The sequence below is a fragment of the Nannospalax galili genome, unplaced genomic scaffold, assembly GCF_000622305.1.
Source record: "Nannospalax galili isolate Female #2095 unplaced genomic scaffold, S.galili_v1.0 scaffold368, whole genome shotgun sequence".
Lineage (NCBI taxonomy): Eukaryota > Metazoa > Chordata > Mammalia > Rodentia > Spalacidae > Nannospalax > Nannospalax galili.
Genome location: NW_008359963.1, coordinates 880736 through 904101, shown reverse-complemented (window position 1 = coordinate 904101; position 23366 = coordinate 880736). Strand labels below are relative to the sequence as shown.

Genomic DNA, 23366 nt, shown 5'->3' with positions numbered 1-23366 from the left:
CTTGTAGGTCATTAATTCCTGCCCACTGTGCCTTGATTCCAGCAACCTGAGCAACTCCAATCTATCCTGCCCTCACATCTTGTCCCTCTTCTAGCTTTGGACCCAGACCCCCTCCTGCTCTTTTGCCTCAGATCTCTGAACTAGCTTCCTAACCCAGATGAGAGCTAAATCCTCTAGCATAATTTGTGAGACCCTCTACAGGCTGCCCGTCACCCTCACCTTACCCTGGCTCCTGATCTATCTGACCAGCCTGCCTACTACCCAGACCAACCTAATACCACGCGAGAACATGAAGTACACACCAACTAACCTTTCGTACCTGAGCAAAAAGCAGTCAAGCTACAGCAACAAGATAAACAGAACCAAAATTCAAATAAACAAAGGAAGAATAGAATTTCCTATTGGGCGTACAACCAACAAAAGATATCTTCACATCCAAACAGCAACACAAAAACACAAATAATATGAAAGAGCAAGAGAATATGTCCCCAACAAAACCCACCAGTCCTACAGAAGTGTACTGCAGTGAGAATCACCCTGAGAACTCCAGGATGCAGAATTTAAAAGAACACTCATAAACATGATCAAAGAACTTAAAGAAAACACAAACTACTCAACTCAAAGAGGAGAGGAATAAACTTGTGACAGAAGTTCAAGAAAATACAAATATGCGACTGAATGAAACAGCAAAAACAATTCAGGACTTGAAAAGTGAATTCGCAGGGATAAAAATACTGAAGAAAACTCAAGCTAAAATGAAGATGGAATTGAAAAACTCAGTCAGTCAATTTGAAACAACAGGAGAAAAATCTCACAAGTAGAATGAATGAAACAGAAGACAGAATAGCAAACCTGGATGACAAAGTTGAAGAGCTGGATTCTCCAAGCAAAGATTATGAAAAATTAAAAAAAAGAAATTTAAATTTAGTTATATTTAAAATAAATGTTAAGTATCTCTGATTCAAAGGAATGACTCTAATTGTTAATACTTCGGAAAAATGAAGATTTTCTTCTAGAGGGCTGGGGAGATGGCTCAGCAGTTAAGAGTATTGGCTGCTCTTGCAGAGGACCTGGGTTCAGTTCCCAGCACCCCCACGGCAGCTAACAATCGTCTGGAACTCCAGTTCCAGGGGATCTGACACCCTCTTCTGATGTCCATGGGCATTGCATGACATGGGTGCACTGACATACACACAGGCAATACACTCAGACACATAAAAATAATAAATATTAAAAAATATTTTCTTCTAAACAAAATATGAGTGAACCAATAACAAGGAAGGAGACTAAGTCAGTAACAGAAAACCTCCCATCCGAAGCAAAGCTTGGAACTGGATGGTTTCACAAGTGAATTCCACCAATTACTTAAAGAAGGATGACTACCAATCCTTCTCAGATGCTACCGAGAAATGGAGGTGGAAGGAATATTTCCAAACTAATTTCACAAGGTTAGCATTGTCCTGATAAGAAAGCCAGCAAGTAATGCTGCAGACGAGGGAATCTCAGGGCAGTGCCATTTAGGAACACAGCTGAAAAATACTCAATAAAAAGCTAAGAAACCTAAACTCAACAGCACATTGAAAAGACCATTATACATGATCAAATGGGCGATTCTATCCCTTGGATGCAAAGATGGCTCAAAAAATGTGATGCATCATATTAGAACGAAGGATACAACTCTAACAGCCATCTCAACAGATGCAGAAGAAGCATTTCAACGCTTTTTGTGATTAAAAACTCCAAAATCAGGGCAAGGAATGTCAAACAACATAATCAAAGCCATTTCTAAAAAGCTCCTAGGTAACAGCACACTCAATGGTGAAAGTTACCAGCTTCTCCTTGGGGTCAGGAAGAAGACAAGGGGCCTACTGATGCCACCTCTTCTCAACATGGTACTGGAACCGCAAGTCAGAATCATCAGGGGAAGAAGAAATAAAAGACATGCAAGTAGGAAAGGAAAAGGTGGAAAATGCATCGACTTGTTAGCGACACTTTTATATATAGGAAACCCTAAGGACTCCATGAGAAAAGCGCCGAAACTGAGTAATGAATTCATTAAAGTTGCAGGATATATAATCAAAATTTACAAAGTCCGCTGAGGCTGGTGAAATGGCTGAGTGGATAAAGGTGTTTGCTCCCAAACCTGAGTTTGATCACTGGGACCCACATGGTTGGAAGGAAAGAACCAGCTCCTGCAAGCTGTCCTCTAACCTCTATACGCAAGCTATGGCCCATGTGTGCCCATATAAATAAATGAATAAGTAAAAAAATAAATGTAATTTAAAAATCAGTTTAGTTTCTGTACAGAAAAGAATCTGAGAAAAGCAAAGTAATTTATAATATGATTAAAAATAAACTAGGTATAGCGGTGCACGCTCATAATTATAGTACTTGGGAGGCTGTGGCAGAAGGATCTGGAGTTCTAGCCTAGCCTGGATTCCACAGTGAAATGCTGTCAACCCCCCCCAAAAAAAACAAAAAAGAAAAACCAAAAACAAAAACAAAAAAACCAAAAACAAAAACAAAACAAAACAAAACAAAAAAGGCAAGCTGGAGAGGTGGCTTAGTGGCTAACAGCACTGGCTGCTCTTGCAGAGGACTTGACTTGGGTTCAGTGCCTAGAACCCATATGGCAGCTAACTGCCAGCTCCAGGGGACCCGATGCCCTCTTCTGGCCTATGCTGTCATTGCATGACACAGGTGCACTTGCAGGCAAAATAATCATTCACATAAAATAAAAATAAATTAATTTAAAAAAAGGACCAAAGACTGGGACTGTAGTCCAGTGACAGAGCACTCACTGAGCATGAACAAGACCCTGAGTCCAACCCCCAGCACATTCCCCAGCCCCTACCCAGTACACACACAACTCAGAGGTAAATTTAACCAAGAAGTTAAAGTTTATATATTGAAAACTATCATGAGGAAATTGAAAAACACGCAAATATATGGAAATATAACCTGTGTTCCCAGTTTAGAAGTAACACTGTTACAATGTTTTCATTGCCCAAAGTGGTCTACAAATTCAATGCCATCTCTACAAAAATTCATGTCATTTTTCTTGTGGAATCTCAGCACTGCAAATAGCCACAGCAGCTCTGAACAGAAAGAACACAGCTGGAGGAGCACACCTATATTACACACGACTGTTAATCAAAACAACAGGACACTGCCATCAAACAGTGAAATAGGACAGGTAAGAAGGGTTGAATACTGCATGATCTCCGTTACACTTAGAATCTAAAAAAAAAAAAAGCCCAACTCATGGAAGCAGAGAGTTGGCTGACAGTGGCTGGGGGTGAGGCTGGAGAAAGCGAGATGTTTGTCTGAGGACGCAAAGTGTCTGTTATGAGGAACTGGATTTTAAGATCTATTTGCATGACATGGTGACTATAGTTAACAGCAGTGTATTTCAAAACTGCTGGGAGTATTCATTTTAAGTGTTCTCACTACAAAATATATTAAGTATGTGAAGTGAGGGGTATGCTAATTACCTGGCATAATTTCACAATGCATCACACATCTAAACACCCTACGGTACGCCACAAATATATACAGTTATTATGTATCAATTAAACATGAACATTAAATTAAAATAAAGGTGAGACTGGGAAAATATTTTTCTTATTACTTTATCTGCATAATCCTGCATCTTTATATAATAGATTTGCCTTGTAAAATAAGGTACACATATATCAAGAAGACATTTTACCAGATAAAACAAATTTAGAGTTTAATGTATACAACCTTGATCTTTTAATCTCATTATGTAACAGGACTTTTCCTAAAATTGAGTCATATTTTATATCAAATGTTCCTCGGCCCTCTAGCTTTTCAAGCATTTGGTTAATGGCTGTAGTTTTCCCGACACCAGACTCTCCTAAGGGGGGGAAATGCATTAGGTTAGAGTCGCATGAAAGAAAATGACACATTCATATATTAAGATGAACTAAGAGCATTTTTATGCATTTGAAATTTGCAAAGAAAGTATTCTTTGCTTTTCCATGTTTTAAATGTGGGAGAATTAGGGAGTTAATGTGAACTTCATTCAAATTGTTTGAATTATTTATATCTCTTACAAAAATCGATTAGAATCTAACTATAATTGTCATCTAACAGTCATTTGTGCCATCACAAACAGTTTTGCTTCTAACGCACTAGAAGTGCTACATTTAATGAAATTCCTTGAAATAAATCAACAAAATCAAAGATATTTTTTGACAGATGATCTTGTTATGTAGCCCAGGGTGGCCTCAAACTCAATGATCCTCCCTCCTCAGCCTCCTGAGGACTGGGATTATGAGCATATACCACCATTTCCAGTTTCTTTAAAAATTTTTCACTAACACAGTCTGAGGGATACATTTGGTAAACTCCTTATTGAAGAAGAACAAGGACACACAACTTTATAATTCACTAAACAGAAAAATACAAGAATCTTATTAGAGCAAATTAAAGGCAAAATATGGGTTCTCTGAATTAAACCGCTGCAATTTTTTGAATACGTCACTGGGAACACTATACTATTTGACATGCAGCACCAGTTAGGGAGATGAAAAAGGAAATCAATGGGCTGAATAAATATTTAGAAAGAACAGGAACTGTGATGGTTCTCCTTTGGTAATACTAAAAGATTGGAAAAATTTTACGCTAAATTTACAAATTGCTGGTGTAAATTTAACTGTATGGTGAAATGCTATCTTTAAAAAACAAACAAAGGCAAGGCTGGAGAGATGGCCAATTGGTATTATCTTCTAATGCTATGGAGCTTGACCATAGGCTATGGAGGTCAATCCAATGACTCTACTTCTAGAATTAGTCCTTTGGGTAAGTAAGAGATGAAAAAACTGATAATATCCAAGCCTGGAGTGATGCAGGCATCTGTAACCCCAGCACCTGGGTGAGGTAGGAGGATTACATGTTCAGTGTGAAGCTGGGCTACATGGCAAGCTCTTATTGAGAGAGAGAGAGAAAGAGAGAGAGAGAGATAGAGAGAGAGAGAGAGAGAGATTGATTTTTATAATGTCCTGTACCAGAAATGGGTATTCCTAGGCTGTTAGTAAGAATATGAAACTACTCTCAAATTTTCAGGGCCTATTAACCAATTCCTATCTTAAAAACAAGTAGACCAAATGATTGTGTGTGTAGATATACATATATCTATACACACACACACACACACACACACGTTTTGTTTTTGTTTTTGAGACAGGGTCTCTCTGTAGCCCCAGCTGACCTGGAATTCACTTTGTAGACCAGGCTGACCTTAATCTCACAGAGATCTGCCTGTCTCTGCCTCTCCCAAATGTTGGGATTAAAGGCATGTGCCACCACACAGTTACTATTAGATATTTTTAATACCTGTGAGAAGTACAGGGCAGGAATTCTTTAAGAGAAGACTCATGAGGAAGGAGAGGCAGACTGTGTCTCTGGTCGCAGTATAATTAATGTATTCTCCACATTCCTTCATCCTGAGGATGTTCCCACTAGACCCATGAAAGTCAGTCAATAACGATGTCCCTAAGGCCCAAAAATGTTTTAAGTATTAAATGACCTAGAAAGAATTATTAACCCAATCTTTCTAGTATTCAGTAATCAGTCTACATATTACATGGCAACTTGAACATGTACAGATCTGCCAAAGTTGTTACATGTGCCTGGGGTCTTTGCTACACTCTCAGCTGGCAAATGCACCGCCCATGCACCTAGGTCTTCGAGAAGTAAACTCCTTGTCATCTACCCCAAGCCTGCTAGTCTGCTGCCATGGGCTGAGTCCTCTCTCCTGCTACAGGGATGAAGGAGGCCCTCTCTTGCCAGGGCTCCCTGCCCCTCTTGATCAGAACCTCGTTTCTTTGGTTAGCCTCCCATCCTTCAGACTCTTCCATTCTGCTGGAAGTTTTGATCACATAAACATGTATGTGCGAGTACTTTCAATCTTGTTTGAATCACACGAAATTGACATTTTAAGTAGAATGGCTGAACACAGACTTCCGTATGAAAATAACACACAAATACACATGCACGCACATGTGAACACAAAACTGTCTTGGATTCTAACACTGTCTAGAACACTAGTCTACTTTTTCTTTTGTTTTTTCCTTTTGACAGGGTCTCCCTAGTCCCAGCATGCCTGGAAGTCACTAGGCTGGCCTCAATCTCACAGAGATCCACCTGTTTCTGCCTCCCGAGGTCTGGGATTAAAGGTGCATGAAACCATGCCTGGCATTCCTAATTCTCTTTTAAAAGATTTTTATTACCTTTATGTGCATGAATGTTTTGAATATATATATGTATTATATATATAATATATATATTATATATATATATATATATATACACATGCACCACATGTGTGCTTAGTGCCCACAGAAGTCAGAAGAGTGTGTCATATCCCCTGGAACTGGAGTTACAGGCAGTTATGAGCTGCCATATGGGTGCTGGAAAACAAACCTGGGTCCTCTGCAAGAACAATATGTGCTCTTAACCCCTGAGCCATACTGTCAGTTCATATTGCTTTTTAAAAAAGTATTATTTATTATCACTGTTATTATTACTTACTATTAATGTGGGGGGATATGTACATGCCAGGGTATGTGTGTAAAGGTCAAAGCACAACTTTGTGGAGTTGGTTCCTTTCTTCCACCTTTATGTGGTTCCAAGGATTACTCCTTTACTCCATGAGTCATCTCACTCCCCCCAACTTTTTTTTAAGAAAAATCTTAATTCTTTCCCCTATCACACAACCACACTGTCAACAGAGTTAAACCTAAATAGCTATACTTATTCATCTCTTATTAATTTTTCATATAACAAAAAATTAGGCGAGGGGGCTGGAGAGATGGCTCAGTGGTTAAGAGCATTGACTGCTCTTGCAGAGGACCTGGGTTCGATTCCAAGCACCCACATGGCAGCTATGAACCGTCCTTAACTCCAGTTCCAGGGGAATTTGAAGCCCTCTTCTGACCTCCGTGGCACTGCACAACATGGGTGTACTCACATACATGCAGGCAATACACTTGTACACATAAAAAAATATTAGGTGAATAGCTAATATACAGTACACAGTTCAACAAAACATACAGATATGTAATGAGCAGCCTTCTTGTTCTTGTGCCCTGGCCACCCTGCTCCCATATCGTGCATTTTGTTCTGCCATTTGCTTTTCATTTTTTAACTTACACCCTCAGCATAGTGTGGTGAGGCTGGAGAGGGGGAAAGGGTCTGAATATGATCAAAATACACTGCATGAAATCCTCGAATCAATAAAAATATATTTTTTAAAAAGTACAACTCTAGGGCTGTAGAGATGGTTCAGCGGTTAAGAACACAGACTGTTCTTGCAGAAGACCTGGGTTTGAATCCCAGTCCCTACATGGCAGCTAACAATCATCCGTAACTCCAGTTCCAGGGGATCTGAAAGTCTCTTCTGTCTTCCTTGGGCATTTCACGACATGGGTGCAGTTACCTACGTGCAGGCAATTCACACATACACATAAAATAAAAATAACTTAAAAAATATTTTAAAAAGTACAACTCTAAATTATTTACTTTCAACTATGGCAACTAAGATTTTAAAAATTGCATCTTATGGGGCTGGAGAGATGGCTCAGCAGTTAAGAGCACTGATTTCAGGGCTGGAGAGATGGCTCAGCAGTTAAGAACACTGACTGTTCTTGCAGAAGACCCAGGTTCAAATCCCAGCACCCACATGGCAGCTAACAACTGTCTGTAACTCCAGATTCCAGGGAATCTGACAGTCTCTCTGACCTCCAGGGGCATTCACGACACGGGTGACTTACCTACACATAGGCAATACAAGCATACAAATAAAATAATAATAATAAATTAAAAAATTAAAATGCATCTTAGTGTATTTCTGGAGTATAACTTTTACGATAAACTATTAAGAGGTTATCTAAAATTCTTTTAGAATGGTTGTTATATTTGGACTATAAAGATATTCTATTTATAATGACAACTGATCTTACCCTACATCTCGTTGGAATGAATTAAAATAATTTATTTTTCTGTCACTGAAACTGTTACACTTTAAATAAATTACCTTATCAGCTTAAAAAAGAAAAGAAAATAGAAACAATTAAGCATATATATTTATGTCACAAAACTATGGTTTTCTTTCCTTTTTTGGTTGTTTTGAGACAAGGTATTAGTGGCTGGACTAGTTCTCACAGTATGTCCCAGGCTGGCTTTGAATTAATGGCTATCTTCCTGCCTCAGCTTCCCAAGTGCTGGGATTCCAGGTATGGCCCACAATGCCCACCACACTTGGTTCTAATTACTGATTTCACTTATAACCAAGTATAAGATTTGCATTCCTATTTTTGATTCTTAGCATTTTCTTTCTAAAACCACAACTAATTAGAACAATGAACACTGACATTCATAAGACTTTCTGTGTACTGTAGATTTATAGTGTGCTTCTGAACTATACTATGTATTTCTTATAATGTAGTGTTCTAAGGCTAGTCCAAGGCAGAGTTTATAAATATGAATCAAAACTGGTCCCTACAACAACTTGGAATATATTAACCCTCTACTGAAGATTTTAGAGAAGTTGTAAGCATTATTTTTTGTAATTAGGCTGACCTTTTTGAATTAGTGTCTGAGCAGTAGGAACTAAATCTGACCAAGGTATGAACTCACCAAGCTGTAAGTCCACAAAATATCCAAATATAGACTGTTCACCACCTGGTAGGCTGATACCTGTGTCTGAAAGTCACAAGTAAAAGAATTTAGTAAGAAAGGGTCAGTTATGGAACATTTCACTAACAGCATGAACACTAACCTAAAGGTTAGGATTTTTTTTTTTTTTTTGAGACAGAGTTTCCCTGTAGCCCCAGCTGCCCTGGAACTTGCAATATCTACAGTATCTACAGACCAGGCTGGCCTCTATCTCACAGGAATTTGCCTGCCTCTGCTTCCTGAGTGCTGGGATTAAAAGTGAACACCACCATGCCCAGCAAAATTAGGATTTTTGGACCAGGAGTCAATAAATAGTAAACTACTACTATATAAAAGAGGCTGGTCATTTCCTCACAATATCGGGTTGCACAAAAGCAAAATGTTACTAGTTTTCTGACCTTTTTACATCCAGAAAAGGGTAAATTGTGATCTGACATCCTGCGAAATCTTACCCCAAATGGCATTTACTATGTACCAGATGCTAGTAAATGCCAGTAATTGCACTGGCCTTGGTCAAATCAATACATTATAGAAGCCTGATATTTATTTGTAAGTTATATTAATTTTTCCATTTAAAAAGTAATATTTATTAGTAGACATTTCTGGAAACTTTAGAATAAAAAGGAAAATAAGTTTACCTTAGTTTCACCAAAGATAACAGTATTAACATTTAAATGATACAAATAACCACATTTAATATACTAATATATACTTTGTTAGTATTTTTATCTTGGTTTCTTTTTCAGTTTTTATTAGAGATATGTTAAAAATCCCAATGTTAAAAAGATGAAGGCAGGAGGATCAGGAGTTCAAGGTCATCTTTGGGTACATAGCAAGTTTGAGTCTAGCCTGGGGTACATGAGACTTTATCTTAAAAAACTACAAAAAATTAATGAGAGCAAATGATTTTTAATGTATCTCTAATAGTGTAGCTAACGAAGCAGCCAACCTGTGAATACACTACCATAGATAGAATCCTCCTGTCTTTACCTGCCCAGCCCTGGGATACAGGCATGGGTCACCACACGTTCACTTACTGTGATTTTACAATTGTCCATTTTTCTCTTAGAAGCCTTAGCTTTTATTAATAAAAGACTATTCTGTTAAATTCATAGACGTTCACAATTGCTTTATCTTTTGTGTGTTTTGTCCTTGTCAGCACAGAACACAGAAAAAGCTGATATGCTGTGAAATCATGAAGTTTGTGAGCAATAAACAAAGCACTTTACGAAAAGTGCACATAGAAGCCCATGGCTATAACCGAAGCTGTCTTCTAGACTAGCAAACCACGGCAGCTTCACATTATTTTGACATGTTTAGAGTGTCACTATGAAATGACTACATGTATTTAATCTGAGGCTTTATGTCAATTTTAGAAAATTCTGTTGTACGTGCTCAAAGATGTACTTTCTGACATTCTCTTCAGAAGGAGACACTCTTCTACTTGAACTCTCTCAGCGTCCTGTCTCCTCACTGCTCTCCCATGTCTTCCTCTCTCATTTCAATTACTAATTCTTTTTGTGTTTTTGTTTTTTGTTTTGGTGATTCACTGTGTACTTCCTCTGTATTACTGAATTTTTCCTTTAAATAACTACATTTTTTCATTTTCGAAATGACTACTTGAGCCAATGCACTTTTTAAAATTTGTTTGTTTTATTTCATACTTAAAAAATAGACTCCATTCCTTCATCAATATATTTGAGAGCCATAACATTTATATGAAGATATGTTAGGCCATAATAATTTAACGTAGAGTGAATTCCTATCAGGATGAAACCTATAGTTTGGCTATGATTTGTCTCCTCCAAAACTCACATTGGGGTTTAATTCCCACCAGAAGGTGTGGAGGTCAGGGGACAACTTTGGGGAGTCAGTTCTGTCCTGCCTAGAGTTCTCACTTTCTTACAGCATCTCCAGTCAATGAGAATTTAATCTTCTTCCCCTCCTTCTGTTCAACTGAGGGTATAGTGCACACACTCTTTTTTTTACCTTTACTCTTCCCAAACAATGTAAACCCAATCAGTTTCTAATTAATATTCCAAAATTAGCATGATAACTCACTTCAGGACTTACCTGATTCTGAATATTCATCAAATAATTCATGAACAAGGTTGTCAAAACTATAGGTCACTTCTGCGAGAGAATCAGGTTCAAAACTCCCACAAGATCGTGTATTTTCTTCATGTTGGTCTTCGCGTTTTAAAGTTCCTCCAAATGCCCAAGTAAAGGCAAACACAAAAACCTTTTGAATCATTATTGGTAATTTATCAGGATTTTTCTCCAAGTACCATGCATTATCATCCTTGAAGTAGCTGTATGTGGAAAGGTGATGGTTAAAAGCTTCGTAAAGCAGCAGGGAAATTTATTTCAACATCATGTCAAAGTTTCATTATTAAAAGTTATAATGGTAAACCTAAAAATTTACAGCCAATTTTGAAAGAGATGCATCTTAGCTCTGGAAATTGTTATTGAATATGTCAATGCTGTCGTAATGAAATGCTTCTTCTAAGTATGTGGTTATTAAATAAATAGTTTAAAAATAGATAATTCACAGGAAAATAAATGTTTAATTCCAAAAAAAATTATAATGAAATATTGACACAAAAGTTTTAGAACTAATACATAATTTTCCCTTTGATAACAGTCATGTAAATTATGCACTTTGTTTATTTTTAAACTAAAACATGTATAAGGCATTTACACTTAACTTTTATTTCGTACATAGTTTTAAAAACATGTTCACAAGCTGGATGTGGCAGCACACGCATGCCTTTAGTTCCAGCACTTGGAAGACAGAGGCAGGCAGATCTCTCTAAGACTGAGGCCTGCCTGAGACAGACAACGTGGTTGGTTAAGTTTTATGAAAAAAATTCACATAATTTATAATATACCTTTAATGACATATATTTCTATTTGATATATCCTTATTGTGATATGTTTTTAATAGATGTTTAATATATTTTTATCTAATATGTACAGGCTTGATATATTCAAGTAAATGCATATATATTTTATTTAGTATTTATACATACATTTTGTGTTTATTTTAGATCAATTTATTAGCTGAGTATTTACTTGTTTGATGGGGAGAAGATCTGTTAACTCTTCATTTCATGTATGACATAAATGAGTAGGGATTCATTCTTATTTCCCTTAGCAAGTTCTTGAGGGTTGATGTGGTTCAACCTGGCTATCAACAAGCAGTGTGAATCTGGGGAGATTTTCGAGTTTAGGTCAACCCAGGCTACTTATGGTTAGTGAACTCTGTGTTCTGTGGTTGGTTTGATGATTATAGTGTTTTGGGCCTTGATTTTAAACACGTTGCATACTTCAAGATTCAGTATCATAAAAGTATAAATTATGAAAAACCTAAAAATACACCACAGACTGAAATTTATTAGTGAGCATCAATAAAAAGTATATTTGCACAATTCTATCTAAATTCTGTCTATGTGTAGTAGCTGATTAACAAATATTTATTAAATTGTTACTATTTATCAGTTACCCTAAACAAAGTAGACATGACCCTGTTCACAGAATAGGAAAGACAGAGTAGAGCAAGCCAGGAGGAAAAAGAGCAGGACAACAGATTTAGACCTCAGACTTGGGAGTGGCCTTCCTGAAGAGACAACAGAGAAATTAAGGCCTGAAGAATGAGTGAGATTTGGAAAATTACAAAAGGAAGAGCACTGGAATCATAGGAATGCATGTACCAAGGCCAGAAGTCAAAGTAATGCAGCTGCTTTCAAGAACCAGGCAAACAAAAGTCAGTGTTGGGGTTGGAGAGAGGGCTCAGTAGTGAAGAACACTGGCTGCTCTTGCTAGGTTTGGTTTCCAGCATCTTCACAGAGGCTCACAACAGCCTATAACTCCAGTTCAGGGGATGTGGTGCCCTCTTCTGGCCTCTGCAGGCACCAGACACTCACATGGTGCACATACACACATGCAGGCAAAACTCTTAATATGCATTAAAAAAAAAAAGTACTGTGTAAAAAAAAAAGTCAACACTAATGGAGCACTTGAAGGAGAAGACCAGGGGGGAGGGGCAGTGGCTTAAAGCTGGGCCAGGATTTTCCACTCTGAGTGTAGTGAGAAGTCATAAAGTAGACTGAAAAGAGAAAATGGGCATCTAACTTACCTTTAGAAAAATCAAACTGCCAGTGTGGTAGTGTGCAGCTATAAGCCCAGCATCCTGGGAGACTGAGGTGGGAGGGCTGGAAGTTCAAGGCCCTGATCAGAAATTATTGTCTCAGAGAAAGTTAAAACAGATAAAAACACTTTGCATGTATCAGGAACATGTATTAATCATGTTAATCACAGTAGTACAGTGTAACAACAAAAACTGAGAACCTAAATTTTTATCAACAGATAAACTAGGATTTGTGTACAGAACATAAGAGACTATCAGATAGCTGTGAAAAGAATGAAGAACAGCTCTAGGCACAATGGCGAACCATAAGGACATCCTGGTGACAAAAAAAGTTAAGTCACAGATGATCATGCAAAGTGATGCTATTTATCTGAGGTTAATGAACACACAAAAGCCAGGCCTGAGGGGGAAGTGGGAGGACTGCAAGTTCAAGCTCTGTCTGGGCTACAGAGTGAATTCAAGGCCAGTCTGGGGAACTGGGCAAGACCTTGTCTGAAAATAAACATTTTTAAATGGATGGGGCTCACATCATCTTGGCATTTCTGGGTGGCATAGCCACCAGCTTCCTGGGACCAGCTTCTTTCCTGGGTAAGTTTGGCTGCTCACCCACTGTGCCTTGAATCCCCCAGCCTTGTTCACCTTCCCAGATCCCCTACCTAGTCTCTCCTCCTAGTGTGGGCACTGGCCCATTTCTTCTCTTGGCATCCCAGACCTCTGGACTACCCTCTTGGCCCAGGCTTCTCACTACTTTCTGATCCTTTGCACCCAGACCAACCTGATTCCTCTCTCTAGTCCCCAGGAGCCCTCAGGGCCTGTTCTCTCCCTCACATCGCCTTTGCATTTCTGAGCAGCACAGCCACCAGCTTCCTGGGGCTAGCTTGTTTACTGGGTAAGTTTCTGCTGGCCATGCCCTATCTCGCCTTGAATCCCCTAGCCTCATTCCCTCCCAGCTCCCCCACCCTGTCTCTCCTCCTAGTGTGGGCACTGGCCCATTTCTTCTCTTGGCACCTCAGACCTCTGGACTGCTCTCTTGGCCCAGACTCCCCACTGCTTCCTGACCTTTTGCAACCAGACCAACCCAGTTCCTAGGTCTAGTCACCAGGAGCCTGCAGGGCCTGTTAAACCCAGCCCCCTTGCCTCTGCATGCCTGAGACAGGCCCTGGTCCCAGACTAGCCCAGCCCCCAACTTCCTGAGGCCAGCATCTTTCCTGGAGGGATCCAGACCTTAGGAGAAAGACTTGAGAGCACCTGATCCTCATCTGACCTGGAACTCTGTGGGAACTCCTGAGCAGCAGGACTAAAGCCATCTGGCCCTCTAATATAAAATGAAAGGAGAGAACCTGAAGCCTAGACCAACTAGCTTTTCAAGCAAACCACAAAGACACATAAAGTTTATAAAAAGAAGCAGACCTAAACTCAACAAAGTAAGGCTTGAGTCTCACACAAGAATCAGAAACTACAAAAGAAATCCACATGTCAAACTCACAGTAAAAAAATAATAACATGAAAAACCCAAATAATATATCCCCACTAAGTACCAACAATCCTGTAGAGGAGTACAATGAGAACCCGCTAGAGATAACACAGGACAAGGAACTCAAAAGAACAATTATAAACATGATAAAAGAATTCAGTGAATTTAAAGAACACACAAAGAAATCAAAGAACTGAGATAAGATAGGGACAAACTTCTGAATGAATTCAGAAAAGAGTTAGAAATATTGAAGAATACTCGGGCTGAAATGAAGAAGGAAGTGAAACACTCAGCCAATTAGAAACGGCAGGAGAAAGCCTCAACAATAGGATGAACGAAATGGAAAACAGTGTATCAAGACTGGAAGATAAAGTGGATGAACTAGACCACTCAAGCAAAGGTTATGAAAGATTTAAGAAATCACAAGAATGGAATATGCAGGAATTGTGTGACACCTTAAAAAGACCAAACTCACAAATCATAGGCATACAGGAAGGGGAAGAATTCCAAGATAATGACATGGACCAGATCTTCAACAGGATTATAGAAGAAAATTTCCCAAAATTAAAGAAAGGCATGCCCATACAAATACAAGAAGCACATAGAACACAAATAGACAGGGCCAGCAAAGAAACTCTCCATAACATAGCATAGTAAAAACACTAAATGTACAGAACAAAGAGAGAACACTGAAAAGCCAGAAGAGCCTGGACCAAAGTATTCCTAGCTCTAAATGACCACAGATGCCAACCCAGATTTCTTTACCCAGCCAAAATGTCTATTATAGTCGAAGGGGAAAGAAAAATCTTCCATGACATAAAGAGGCTGAAAGAATTCATGTCCAAAAACCAGCCCTTCAGAGAGTTCTTGAAGCAATACAAAGAGCTGAAGAAAGGAACAACTATACCCAAGGGGTTACAGAAAGAAACTTAATGAAGGTATAACTGTGAAAATCCACAGTTACACCAAGAATGTGAACAGAAATCAAAACGACAGGAATCAGTACACATTTTTCATGAATAACTTTAAATATCAGTGGACTAAACTCCCCAGTCAAAAGACACAGACTAGTTGAATAGATTAAGGAACAAAACCTATCTTTCAGTTGTCTGCAAGAAACTCATCTCACTTTCAAGGACAGGTACTACCTTAAGGTAAAAGGATGGAAAAAAATACACCAAGCGAATGGTACTAAGAAAAAAAGCAGGCATTGCAATTCTATTATCTGAAAAAATAGACCTTAAACCAAAACTAATCAGAAGAGATAAAGAGGGCCACTACAATCTGATCAAAGGAGAAATTGACCAATAAGATATGACAATCATGAACATATATTCACCAAACTCTGGGACACCCAACTTCATAAAAACAGTACTACAGGAATTTAAGACCCAGATTAATCCCAACTCATTAATAGTAGGGGACTTCATTACCCCATTGTCTCCATTAGGTAGGTCAACAACACAGAGAATTAACAGAGACATTGGAATTAAACAATACCATATAATAAATGAACGTAATAGACATCTAGCAAATATTGTACCCAACCACCAGAGAAAATACTTTCTATTCAGTGCCCCATGGAGCTTTCTCGAAAATCAACCATATACTGGGGCACAAAACAAACCTCAACAAATACAAAAAGATTGAAATAATTCCATGCATTCTATCAGACCACAATGCAATAAAGCTTACAATCAACACCGGTGAATGAGCCAAAAGAGATATTAAGAAAGAAATAAAGTGTTCCTGGAACTAAATGAAAAGGACAATACAACACAACAAAATCTCTGGGACACGCTGAAAGCTATCCTTAGAGGGAAGTTTATAGCTCTAAGTGCCTACATCAAAAAATCGGAAAGAACACAAATAAATGACTTAACACTGCAACTCAGGAAGCTTATAGCTCTAACTGCCTTCATTAAAAAATCAGAAAGAACACAAATAAATGACTTAACATTGTAACTCAAGACACTTGAAAAGCAACAACAAATGAAACCCAAACCCAGTGGACAAGAAGAAATAACAAAAATCAGAGCAATACACACAGAGTTCAACAATGTATTAGAAGAATATATATTTTAATTAATCATTAGAAAAATTTATTTATGTGTGAGTATTTTACCTGCATTGTATGTAAGTGCACCCATGTCCTCAAATGCCCATGGAGGTCAGAAGAGGGTGTTGGGTCCCCTGGAACTGGAGTTACAGATGGTTGAAAGTCTCTATGTGGGTGCTGGGAACGGAACCTAGGCCCTCTGCAAGAGTAGCCAGTGTTCTTAACTGCTGAGCCATCTCTCCAGCCCAGGGACATATTAATAAACAAAATCCAAGGTAGCTATTATTCAAATAACGAGATGGTATAATATGGAGGACAGTAGGTAGGAGACATCTAAAATTAAAATACTAATGTATATATAGGCATTTGTGGTATTGTTATTTGTGTCATACATGTATTTTTAGAATATTCTTTTATGGTTACTTACCACCTGTGCTGGATAGCTTTAATTGTCAACTAGACATACCTGGGTAGAGGAAGCCTCAACTGGGGAATTGCTTCCATTGAACTGGCCTGTGGCCATGTCTGTGGGGTATTTTCTTAATTTTTGAGTGATGTGGGAGGGCCCAGGCCACTGCGGGCTGTGCCACCCTGGGCGGGTTGCTCTGTATTCTATAATAAAGCAGGTTGAGGATGGGCCAGGGGAGCAAGCCAGTAAGCAGAATTCCTCCATGGCCTGTGCTCCAGCTCCTGCCTCCAGGTTCCTGTCCTGAGTTCCTACCTTGGGCTCCCTCCATGATGAACTGTGAGATCCAGGAGATATAAAGAAAAAATAAGCCCTTTCCTCCCCATGCTGGTATTGGTCAGAATGTTTTGTCACAGCAATTAAAGGCAAACTAGAACACCACTTAACAAAAGAAAAAATAACCTCATTGTTATGTTGAAAATGGACTGGAAGAACTGAGGAAACCAAGCATTACAAGAGGACAGGCAAGCAATGGAAAATTAGGTCAGGATACCATAGTCAAGATGTAGTAACTGCATTGATATGAGAACAGAGTCGTCAGAGTGGGAATCACATTGAAGAGGTCTTAACTTTCAAAAGCTAAGGACACAGGAATGTCTTAGCGGCTTATATGACATGCATGGAGATCCCAACGACTCTGATCTCCAAAGCGGCAGGCAGAAGCAATGTAGAACTAACAGTTCCCAGCTAGAATTCACTGAGCACTTACCTATGTATCAGACTCTACACGGCACACTGTTATTCCAGTTTTATAAATGAGACAAAGCTTGAAAAATTTAGTAACTGGTTCAACATTTCATAGTTTATAAATGGATGATTCATGAAATAAATTCATGTCAGTTTCATTCCTTTCTCAAACATGTACAGAGAGGCAAGATGAATATCCTTATTTTAATAATAATCCTATTACTTTAAAGCACCATAAGATGTGATTATCTTACATTAGTTATACAAAGAACTCCAAGTTGGAATGAAAAAGATTTTAATATTATGAAGTAAAAAAATACAGTTTACTGGCAATGATCCTCTGTGTATTTGAGAGTTTGGCATCTAGTAGGTGCTTAAAACATATTTGTTGATAGGGCTGGAGAGATGGCTCAGTGGTTAAGAGCACTGGATGCTCTTACAGAGGACCCGGGTTCGATTCCCAACACCCACATGGCAGCTAACAACCATCTATAACTCCAGTTCCAGAGGAATCTGACACCCCCTTCTGACCCCTGTGGGCATTGCATGATATGGGTTCTCTTACATACATGTAGGCAATATACTCATACACATAAAATAAAAATCACCACATAAAAACCCCACATTTGTTGAATGAATGTAACTAACCTCTTTTCTGTATCCTTGAATTTGACCCTCAAAAACTTTGTCTCTTTAGTTGCAATGTCATCTGATGCATCATCACCTTAGAAAGGACAGTAGTTTTTACAATTAGCAACAGACCTAAAATTTAGTTGGTTAATTAATGAGGTTTATACCATTGTTGAGCTATTAAACTGTCACAGGAGAATCTTCATCTCACACAGAATATCTTAGGCAGATTGTAGCTGTCTTTCCATCCTCACTCCCCACTTTTTTGGTCCAAGTCATTCACTCAACAGAGAAGGACAGAGTAAGTGACTCCTTTGTCTTTCTAATATTTGTGTTAATAGTAAAGCATACTTATTATAGCACATTTAAATATACATAAAAATACAGCACACAGATGCACCACCCATAGATAACAGCCATTAAAATGTTGGCATAGTTCTCATAGAATGCACACATTTAAAAATTTTAGCTTAGATAAAAATGTCAAGACTTGTGTTCTTATCCTTCCTTTTTATTTTAAGGCTGTCTATGCTGTTCCAAGTCCTTTGAATCATGATTTTGTTGTAGCATAATTTTTAAAGCCAATCTCCCATTGTTGGAATTCAAATTGTTTTTATGATTGCAAATGGTTCTGCTAAGGATAAACCTCCTTGTGCATAAATTTTTGTGTGTCTCTGGTGATACTCTTATAAAAGTTCCTAGGATGACAACGGTAAGGCAGAATGTGTCACTATTTCCAGCATGTACTGTCAACAATCCTCTGAAAGCTCACAGTTCGGCACGTTCCAGCCATCCATGTGTTTCATCATAGATAAGGAAGTACCCACGAGGCCCATCCCTTCTTGAGGAGCTACTGACTGTTAAGGGCTGCTGTGGGGTTGCCATTTTCTTCTATGGTGTAACCACTTGAGGGTTAGATGGAAAGAAGGGGTTCAGAGGGAAACCAATTTTTCACCTTCTTAAACTTGGTAGGTAACTTTGGCCCCAAGTTTATGAGAAAAATCCATCTCATCGGGGTGACCTCTTTTCATCGTCTACCTTTTTATCCCAAAATTACACTTAAGCTTTGGCCATGCTGACCTCCATTCTGCCAGATCTCAGAGTGATGTACCACCAGCTCAAAGCCATCTATCTGCACTTTCCTGTAGCTGATCTATCTATTCAAGTCTCCTTTGAGAACTGCTTTTGCCTTTCAGTTCTTTTTATTATTTTTATTTTATTTTATGAGTCTGAGTGTATTGCATATATGTGTGTAAGGGCACCATATTGTGCAGTGCCTGAGGAGGTTAGAAGAAGGTGTCAGATCCCCTGGAACTGGAGTTACAAATGGTTGTTAGCTGCCATGTGGGTGCTGGGAATAGAACCTGGGTTCTCTGCCAGGGCAGTTAGTGCTCTTAACTACTGAGTCATTTCTCCAGCTCTTGCCTTTCAGTTTTATCTCCTCTTTATCCCCATCTCCCACTCTTCTGGTATTTCTCATCCTGTATATGCTTCCTGAGTAGTATCAGTCATTTGTCTGCTGATGACTATCAAATTTGAAATCCCAGTCTAGAATCTTACCTCCTTCTAGACAGTCAGAATCTAGAGAGCCAGCCTTGACTTCTCCCTTTTCCTTATTTTCCATATCCATTATTTTGGTAAGTCCCACCAATGTTGTTTTGCATAAACAAAACTCTCTTCTGCATCCTAAACTCCACCATCCCTGACCCATCTCTTCATTTCTAGCTCCTTTTCCCTCAGAATCATTCTTCATACCATTACTGGAGACATCTATTCAAACAGCAGATCTAACAGCACCATGGCCTTCCTCTTTGGAAACTCCTTCACTGTTTCTCTTTCAACTAGAGGCTTAAAACTCAAGGCCCTTTTAACAAAAATTTTAATTGAATTTTTGTGTATTTCATACAGAACATCTCAGTGAATCTTATTCATCTTTATACACCCCTCCCCACTGGCACCCTCTCATAGCCCCCACCCCTGCCCCACTGGAATTCATACATTCTGTCATTTGTGTTAAGACCTATTTTGTTAAGTTAATGTCCCCAGATGATTCACAGTGCAAGTTTGTCTACTGAGGTCTAGTCAGCTTATCTAGAGTCCCTGGTTTTAAGAAGATCAGCTCGTCCTCAGGGCTCCTCCTTATGGCCAGCTGCCCAGCTTGCCACCACCCTGCCCGCCTCCCTTCTCAGGCTCACTCGAGCAACCTTCTCTCTCTCTCTTCCCCTCTCCACACTGCACATGTGCATGAGAATTACTAATTTATAGAACAATCCTTTCTGACAGCGCTTCTTTGTGTGACTTACATTTATTACATTTGCTCTGTTGACTGTATTTATGGTTGTGGTTTTACAATGAATTTCTTGTATTGTATACTAGCCTCGTCCCTTCCTCTTACCACTCTTATTTAGAAAAGTACACAAATAGCTCTGACAGTTTTGGGAAAGAAGAAATGGCAGAAATTCAGACAATCATATGTCAAGCTGTATCACAAAACTATAGAGCTATAGCAATCAGAGTGCTACAACCAAATGAACAACCTAGGCCCAGGCCCATATACATATAAGAACTGACATATTGTAGGGAAAACATTATATATGAGTAGGGTGTAGACTGTGTACTGTGTACTTACTATTAATAAATAACGTTTGTGATTCCAGATCTATCCTAAACTCGAGCTACTTTCTCTTCCATCCCAGTGGAGGACCAAATGTATCATCCCAAGTTCTGCCTATCGCCATGATTCTTCTCCGCCACTGTTTTGCATGGCTCTTCCTAAGTGAGGATGCATTCCTCCAGCCATCCATTTTAGGCTTGCCATCCGTACCAAGCTAAGCCAACATCTATAAACCAAGTGCAGGTTTCTCATTCTTGTGATAGGAGTGGGGGATACTGGGGCAAAAAGTTTAGATAGCATGGAAGTCTGAGCTACCCTCTCCTGGAACTTCTATGAGTCCATGGTTCTGATCATGCTTGACCTTGGATGGTCCAGTGACAGGCTAACAAACCAGCTTTTGATGAGATCCTGGCTCCACTGTTACTTGGTGTTCAGGGCCAATCATGCTGAATTAGGATCCAGTAGTATAGCAGTACTTTTTGTTTTGAAATTATGGTACATTAAACATAAATGTTTATTATTTTACCTTTTCAAGGTTAAAGTCCAGTGGCTATTAAGTATATTTATAACACTGTGCAATCATCACTACTAACCATTTCCAGAATGTTTCCATCATTTCAAACAGAAACTCTGTTTGGCAGGGAATTTAGAGACTTCCATTTGGCCTTTCCCATTACGATATCTCTCATCTTCTAGGCTGGTAGTGTGTTTGCCTAACATGCATGAAGCCCTGGATTCAATTCCCAGAACCCATAAAAGTAGGTGTGGTGGCACATCTCTGTAATCTCAGCACTCAGGTGGAGAATGCAGGAAGTCATTCTGGCCAGATGTTCAAGGTCAGCCTGGGCTGCATGAGACTCTGTCTCAAAACAAAGCAAAAAATAAAACATAGGTTCTCATTATGATCTACCTAAGTAAATGGTTGTGGTTCCCTTGAGAGCAAGACTAGAATAACTACTGTATAAATCCTTCCCAACATATTGTAGAGGATCCCAGCGTCCTCTCTGGTGGGTTCAGCACCTGACACCTAGCTTAAGTGTGGAAACAGACCAGGGATCCTGATTTTTTTCCGGTCTAGGGCTTTTATTTCTTCTTGTACATTAAGCCACGAACTTATAGGGAATGGGGTCCAGCAGCTCAGGCTCCTTTCCATTAGTTCTCACGGTATGCTTCTCTGGGTGAGGTGGGCTAGCGCTTCAACTGAACACAGGTTCCTTTCTCTTTGCCTTCCTTTTTTTCTGGTCATTTTCCTTCACACGCTTCAGGAAGCTGTCTCGGCTCTTAGAGTGCTTAATATGCTCAATACGCGCATTAATTCTCTTGGCAAGAGTCTTGCTCTTAACTCGCTTGTTTACAACAATGCCAACTGCATGCTGAGTGACGTTGTAGACGCTCCCAGTTTTGCTGCAGTAGCATTTATGGGGCATTCCTTTTTGAACAGTACCCATTCCCTTAACGTCTACAATGTCACCCTTCTTGTAGATTCACATATATGCGGCCAAAGGAACAACTCCGTGTTTTCTAAAAGGCCTAGGGAACATGTAGCGGGTGCCTCTCCTCTTTCCCTTTGTGCTTGTCATCTTGGTGAGTCACTGGAAGATTTCCATCAGCTGCTCCAGCGGAAAGGGGGGATCCTGATGTTTTATTGCAGTAACTCCCACATCTCCTGGTCATTCATTTTTGATTTCTTCTCCTGATGCAAGCTCTTCTGATACCTTGCTGCCTCTCTCTCTCTCTCTCTCTCTCTCTCTCTCTTTCATAATCTTCATAACCTTCTGCTTCTCTTTGGCTGCATTTTTCTGGTTTCTGGAGGTTAAGGATCACTATTGGCTGCCATTACCCTAGGATCTTACGGCCTTTCACCATCAGGGAGTCTTATTTAGTGATGATCTCTTACTGTCAGCTCCGGTCTACCGGAACGTACCATTGACGTTTTCATTAGAAAAGCATTCCTCAGAGGGTTTAAGGTTTGGGACAGTGTTTGCTTAGATGCCTTCACTCTAAGCGTGGGGATTGCTCATTCATCTTCTTGAGAACCTAGCTCTAAACTTCACTGCCCTCGAGAAGGAACTTGAGACGGCAGATCGGAGGCACTCAGTACCCCTCTCCATTTCCATAAGATTTGGAGATCAGCCATCGACATTGTGCTAGATAATTCTGTCAAACACCAGTGTTTGCTAGCCTAGGCAAAGCCCACCCAAGGCTGGTGGGATAATAGATCAAAATACATTTGTAGGTGTTTTCTTCTTGCAAGTACTCTTATCATATACACATAATACACATAATCTTATGTATTATGTTTTGTCTAAATCTATGAAACCCTTGGCAATTATTTCTTGAAACTGTATTTTTAAACTCTCCTTGAGTTTATATTATATAAATGCTAATGTTTCAACTTGTATGCGTCTTTCAGCTATATACACACATGCATTTATGTGTTCAGCAGCTGTATTTAAATGAATGTTAAAATGTATTTCCCTTTTTGTCCTTCCTGATTTAATATGGGGAGGGCCTTGACCGCTCCTGCTCCCTCTGATGTGTTACTCATCTAGCTAGCTAATCAAGCATTCAGCTCATTCATTA

The 23366-nt window shown here is 39.2% G+C and overlaps 1 protein-coding gene and 1 pseudogene across 1 annotated transcript in view; both read right to left on the bottom strand.

The window, feature by feature from the left end:
- Positions 1-23366, bottom strand: part of Dnah14 (dynein axonemal heavy chain 14) — a 322248-nt gene that overhangs the window by 149403 nt on the left and 149479 nt on the right. The window contains 6 exon segments of the mRNA XM_029559013.1: positions 605-612; positions 3748-3880; positions 5362-5520; positions 8608-8724; positions 10777-11005; positions 18184-18263. Coding sequence (XP_029414873.1) covers positions 605-612; positions 3748-3880; positions 5362-5520; positions 8608-8724; positions 10777-11005; positions 18184-18263 — 726 coding nt within the window.
- On the bottom strand, positions 21884-22363 carry LOC103726258 (annotated as a pseudogene).